General features: G+C 36.8%; 1 protein-coding gene across 1 annotated transcript in view; it reads left to right on the top strand.

Moving 5' to 3' along the window:
- The first annotated feature begins 5,054 nt into the window (after positions 1–5,054).
- LOC109240198 overlaps positions 5,055–6,555 on the top strand; it is an 11,404-nt gene continuing 9,903 nt past the window's right edge. The window contains exon 1 of the mRNA XM_019406838.1: positions 5,055–5,268. Within this exon, the coding sequence (XP_019262383.1) occupies positions 5,176–5,268 (93 nt within the window). The 5' untranslated portion in view covers positions 5,055–5,175. The remainder of the gene's footprint in view (positions 5,269–6,555) is intronic.

Raw genomic sequence — 6,555 nt, 5'->3', positions numbered from 1 at the left:
GTACCAACACTGCACTTACCGCTACTTCTGATATAGAGAGGTAAATGAGCTATCTTTTACCGTCTTTTGGTTTGGCTAACAAAGGCGGATTCGATAGATATGACTTTAGGTCCTTGAGAGCTTGTTGGCACTCATCAGTACATTCAAACTGATTCTGCTTTTTCAATACTAAAAAGAATTTAAAACTTTTTTCCGACGACTTTGATATAAACCTTCCTAGAGCTGCTATCTTGCTTGTTAATCTCTGCACTTCTTTCTTGCTCGTGAGTATATCTGGTATTTTCTCAATAGCTATGATCTGTGCAGGATTTACTTTAATACCCCTGTTAGAAACAAGAAAACCTAAAAACTTACCTGAAGCCACGCCAAAAGCATATTTTTCCGAATTTATCTTCATATTATACTTGTGGAGAATTTCAAAGGTGTATGACAAGTGTTGAAAATGATCTCCCGCCTGTGTTGACTTGACTAACATATCATCTATGTAGACTTCCATGGTTTTTTCCAGATATTCTTGAAACATTTTCGTCACCAATCTTTGATATGTGGCTCCAACATTTTTCAAGCCAAATGGCATGACTTTATAACAATAAGTCCCCCTGTCTGTGATAAAGGAAGTTCTTTTTTCATCTAGAGGGTCCATTTTTATTTAGTTATATCCTGAGTATGCATCTAAAAAGTTTAAAAGTTTATGACATGCGGTAGAATCAATTAGTTGATCTATATGCGGTAAAGGAAATGAATCTTTAGAACAAGCCTTATTTAAATCGGTAGAGTCTATGCAACCATTTTTCGTCCTTTTTTGGAACCACAACGGTATTAGCTAACCAGTCAGGGTATGTTACCTCTCGTATTCAACCAATTTTCAAAAGCATTTATACCTCATCCTAAATCATTTGATTTTTGAAGGATCCTTGCTTCCTTTTCTTTTGCTTGACAAGCTGGTGTAATGAATCCTTATTCAGTTTATGATTCTTCACCTCCGGTGGTATAGCTATCATATCTGAGTGCGACCAAGCAAAGCAACCTCTGTTAGCACGTAAAATATTCAATTAACTTACCTTTCATCTCGGGCTCAAATTTGCTCTGATGTAAACTTTCCTATCTGGCCAGTGGTCAAATAATATTACGGCTTCGAGCTCCTCGTTGGTTGTTTTAATGTTCTTATTTTCCTCAGGCTCCTGAATCATATCGGGTCTCGAGTAGACATCGGTTTGCCTTAGCGTGTCTTCAGTTGAGGTTTTAGCAGCAGTGTCCTCAACTGAATTCTATAATTGCTATTCCGCAATTGAACCATTGGCTCCTATGCTTGAAAACACCACCGAGTTGATATTTTGTGAAGCTTGTTGGTCTCCGTGGATTTGACGAATTCCCCACTGTGAAGGAAATTTGATGACTTGATGTAAAGTGGATGGGACAGCATCCATATCATGAATCCATGGCCTTCCCAGAATCATATTATAGGCCATATCCGCGTTTATCAACTGGAACTTCGTATCCTTGATGACCCTTTTTACAAATGTGGTAAGTACAACTTACCATTTTATAACTACACTTGAATTATCAAACCCAGACAAGGTTCGTGCTTTTGGTATGACCTTTTCATTAGCTTGAATTTCATTCACCACCCTCAGTAAAATGATGTTCTGAGCTACCTAGATCAATCAAAACTCGTTTTACATTAGTATCATGTACAAGCAAAGATATTACCGGTGCATCGTTGTGAGGAATCATCAAGCCATTCGCATCTTCATCGTCGAATGTTATATTGTCGCCATCCAAGACTTAGCGAACTCGCTTCCCGTGAGTGACAGTGACCTTTGACGTATTTTTTGCGGTTGTAAATGTCACTCCATTGACCTCATTTCCTCCGGTTATGACATTGACTGCTCTCTTTGGTGATAGAGGCTTTGGGGGTTCCTGTATGTTCTTCATGTATGATTGTCTTCCTTTCTCACTGAACAGATCAGTAAGGTACCCTTGCTTTAATAAATGTTCGACCTCTCCTTGCAAAAGCCTGCAATCTGATATTTTATTGCCATGATCATTATGAAACTCACAACAGAAATCTGGGTTTCTTTTGTTCGGATCTGACCTCATCTGTTTTGTCCATCGCACCTTATCTCTCATACCTCTTAACAACCACTAATTAAGAGGTGCTAACGTTAAAGTTGTAATCCCCTATTCTTGCTTGCGTATCGGAATCATTGTTACGGGCATCCCGCTCCTTTTTGAATCTAGATGAAGAGCTCGCATATTTTTGCCTTGATCTTGGATCAAATCGTGGATTCTCCCCTTTAGATCGAGAATCTTATCCCACAAGTCCCATAAATGGCTCGTACCTATTTTTACCGGACCTCCTTTCTGATTCTGAGCGTTTCGAACCTGATCTTTCTTTGGCCCTTGGAAATGCGACCGTATCTTCTTTTATTCACAGCTTCGTACTGTATCTATTGTACACATTGTTCCAAGTTGTTGCATGAAATTCTCGCAAACTTTCCTTCAATCTCCTCATGGCTTCTGAACTTTTCTCGTTCAAGTTGCCCGCGAATGCCATAGCCGCCCAATTATCAGGTACTCGAGGAAACATCATCCTCTCCCGCTGGAATCAATCTACGAATTCCTTGAGTAATTCTGTACTTCCTTGTTTAACATTAAAGATGTCCTCCATCCTTTTTTCAACTTTTTGAGCTCCCGAATGTGCTTTTATAAATGAATCTGCAAACTCAGCAAAAAAATCAATAGAATTTTCAAGTAAAAGAGAATACCATGTTAACGCCCCTTTTGTGAGTGTTTCACCAAACATTTTAGCAAAAATTGTTTCGATTTCTTGCTTGGTCAAATCATTGCCTTTCACGCCGGTAGTAAACGCAGTCACGTGATCACGAGGGTCAGTTGTTCCATCATATTTGAGAATATCGGGCATTTTAAATTTTTTGGGAATCGGTAAAGGTGCTGTACTTGGGTTCCAGGGTTGTTGTGAATACTTGTCAATATCCACACTATTGATCACGGGTGGTACGCCAGGTATTTGCTCTATACGATCGTTTTGCTCCTTCAATTGTTTCTGCAAATTTAGCACTAAACTTTGTAAATTATAATTATTTGGTGTACCTGACCCTCCACCACGAGATTCATTGGGATTTTCTCCACTTCCAGAGTTATCAAGCCCTGAACGTGGGTTCTCCAAAGTTGTCGTGTTAATTGGCGGAGGAGTTTGCGCCGCATCGGGTAATCCTCTAACAAAAGCCTGCAGTGCACTGTTCACGTGTTCTGCAATCAATTGCTTTAGAGCATCCTGCTCCATGGTTTGGTCGTCTCCCTCCTGATCATCAGCGCGCGAAGCAGGCCTTCAGGTGAATTCGCATGGGATTGCCGAGGGGATCCTGTAGGTGTGTGCTGTGGTGGAGTTCCACCTTGTTGGTTCAGCTGATCGTTCTCGTTAACGGTTGATTGGTTGTCAAAAATGGAGTTTCGAAAGTCAAAAGATTATCAGATTTTCGGTAACGAAACCAATCTCTTTAACCAAAAATAGATTTCTCGGTAAAAGTCAATATCTAGAAGAAATCAGGTTACTGATAACCAAGATTTACTTCACTTTCCCAACGATTTTGGAAGAGTGAATCAAAGAATGAAAATCATTGATAGAGAAAATAAGAAATGAACTAATAATCACTTCCAAAATTAAGGCTTAAAGCTTGGAAATAAAGCAAAGAATAACAGTATGGATTTCAATAATAATCGTTACTTGCCTTTATAAATGAAATGCCAGCCCTTATATAGGAGCGTACAATTATCCCTTGCTTAATTTGGGCTCATTAATGGTATTAATTGTATTGATTGCCCGTTACTACGTTTAACCGTAACAGAAACATTTATGACTAAAGATTCCTTGTAACTGTACCGATTTCCCTTCCTTATTTACATCAGTTTCGTGTATCTTCCCTTCTTTGCAGCCTTTATTCATTCCGCTCCTGTTTCTCCTTTTACAACTGTTGAGTATGGTTCTTTCCTCAATATAACCCCGTGGGTGTTTCTCCCGTGCCTTTTTCTGCACTCTTTAATTCGTCTAATTAAGAATGTCACTTGTCCTTACATTGATGTTCCACGTATCATACCTCGTCAGCTTGTTGATAGCCCACGTGTCATGTCTTTTTTCCACTAATACACAGTGTTTGTCCGTCACTAACTCTTATTTTTATAGTAGTAAAATAGATAGCCGGATTTAACTTCTGTGACTAATTGTTTTGTAGCTTTTTACTTCATCTAAGTTAAAATGATCTATAATAAGATTATCTATAGTAATTCTGAATTGTGAACCTAAAAAGATCAGCTAACTAATTTAATTTCTTACAGCCATTAAAATACACTAGTGTAAATACTATTTACACCATATGCATCATAGTTGTATATAAGTTGAATCCTACTTAACCATAAACCAACTCCTCCCCTCTACAACAACGTGCCCCACGCTGCCACATCAGGTGGATCTGGTAGTTACGAGTTCACGTGATATATATAGAGATCAACTCGAGATCATTTTAGAAAGACACAAATTTCAAATTTTGAATTTGTATTTGTGCTACATATATAAGTTATATCCCAACCCCCTACCCCTCATCCCTCTCAAGTCTCAACAACCGAAAGAACCACTGTAACAATTAAAGAGTTGACCAGATTGACAAGTCAAGGGATTTGATCAAAGAGCTTTCTTTTAAGTAAAATAAAGAAATGATACCTCTCTTTTTCAAGAAAACCAATCCAAAGGCTTCTACAAAAGGTGAAGTAGCCCTTCAGGTAAGAAACGAAAGTACGAACCACCAAAGGGTGTGATGCAGTGGATGAGACCGCTCTTCCCTTAACCAGAGGTCTCGAGTTCGAGCTCTGGGTATGGAAAAATCCTTGGTAGGGAGCACTTCCCCCGAATGAGGCCCTACGCGGTGCGAATCCGAATATAGTCGGGCTCCAATACGAGTGCCAGACGCCGGGTGGGAAACCCAAAAAAAGAAAAAAAAGAAAGTACGAACCAATTAGAGGTAGCTCGCACCTAAACTATTATGAGTAATCTTCAAGCTGATTCTTCCTTTCCTCTTTCAACTTTATTTATTCTCCCTTCTTATTGAAAGCCGCCCCTGCTGTAAAGAAACCCACAAAAAGGAAAGAATTATCTCTCTTATGGAAAAATACCAAGTCATATTTCCGTTGCTTGTCTTCTTTGGTTTTATCTCCTTCTCTCTTTGCATAGCTGCTGAATTCAAGAAATCAAAGGTATTCGCTATCTTTAGTGTTTGCAATGAAAAATATGTATCTCGTATATAATTTCTTATCACTAAGTTAATGCATATTCTCACTTTTATAGTTGATTCATAATAAGGTTAAATTGTTAAACATAGTGTGTGAACACATAATAATTTTTCTTTACTTTCCTAGCTTTTATTGACCTTTTAATCACTTACGAAATCAAGGGATAGTCACTTGCATCGAGTTTTACGCTAATAAAACTGGAGAATTGTTTGATACTAATATTAAAGCATAAATCATGCTGCTTGAGTAAAGTACATGTGTCAGAGAGGTGAACAAAAATAAATTCCTCTATTAGGATATCTCTCTTCTGAGTTATGAGATATCATTGCCCGCAAAATCTGGCAATTGTTTCCGATACATTTCTTCTCAAATAATAACATTTAAAAGTAAAATGTATATATATACCGTCTTTTACAAGTCATTTACTATCTTTTGCAGATTACAGTTTCATGTTTGTTATTAAAAATTACTTGTAATTTTGATTTTCAAATGACCTGAGAATGTAAAAAAAGTTTAGTGTCAATGTATAGTAGCTAAATTCTAATTCATTTTCCTAGAAAAAAATAATACTATATGCAAGGGTGTATCTATACAATACGTTGGAGCATTCTCTCTATACCATGTGTAATGTTATATTCTTATGGTTCAATAATTATTTGTTGCGGCTTTACAAGTGAAGTTAGCGGTTCAATTCTCAGTTTGTAGGCATGTCTAGTGTCCCCTCTTGTTTTAATTAAGTATTTTTTTTATTTGGTTTATTCATTCAAAATCGTCACATCTAACACATTGAAATCCTTGATCTACCTTTGTCATCACAAAATTTTATATTATTATAACTAATAGCAATGATGTAGCATGGTTCAGTGATCTAAATTTTTTTGATACAGAGTATAGATATATATATGTTAAAAATCACAAAAATTGTAAGAATTTTTTTAATTTTAACCTATAATTTCTAAATGATAATGGATTCATGGTAAGAACCTAACGGTTGGATTCGCCGAATATAAATTCTAAATTTACCTATTTGTAATAGTGCATCCATCTTCTTGAAATATTAAATTCACCTCTGACTATATGTGGTATATATAATTACCTACTAATGAAAAGTAGAGGGTATTGGAAATGAATTGATTAGTTCTTTGACACTTTGAGTAGTTGATTAATAAAAGGATCTTTATATAAATAGCCGTTCGATTCACTGTTTACTTTTCTTATCCCGTATATATATATATATATATATATATATAA

This window comes from Nicotiana attenuata, unplaced genomic scaffold (assembly GCF_001879085.1).
Source record: "Nicotiana attenuata strain UT unplaced genomic scaffold, NIATTr2, whole genome shotgun sequence".
Classification (NCBI taxonomy): Eukaryota; Viridiplantae; Streptophyta; class Magnoliopsida; order Solanales; family Solanaceae; genus Nicotiana; species Nicotiana attenuata.
The sequence above is the reverse complement of the archived record's forward strand: the minus strand, read 5'-3'. Positions and strand labels throughout refer to the sequence as shown.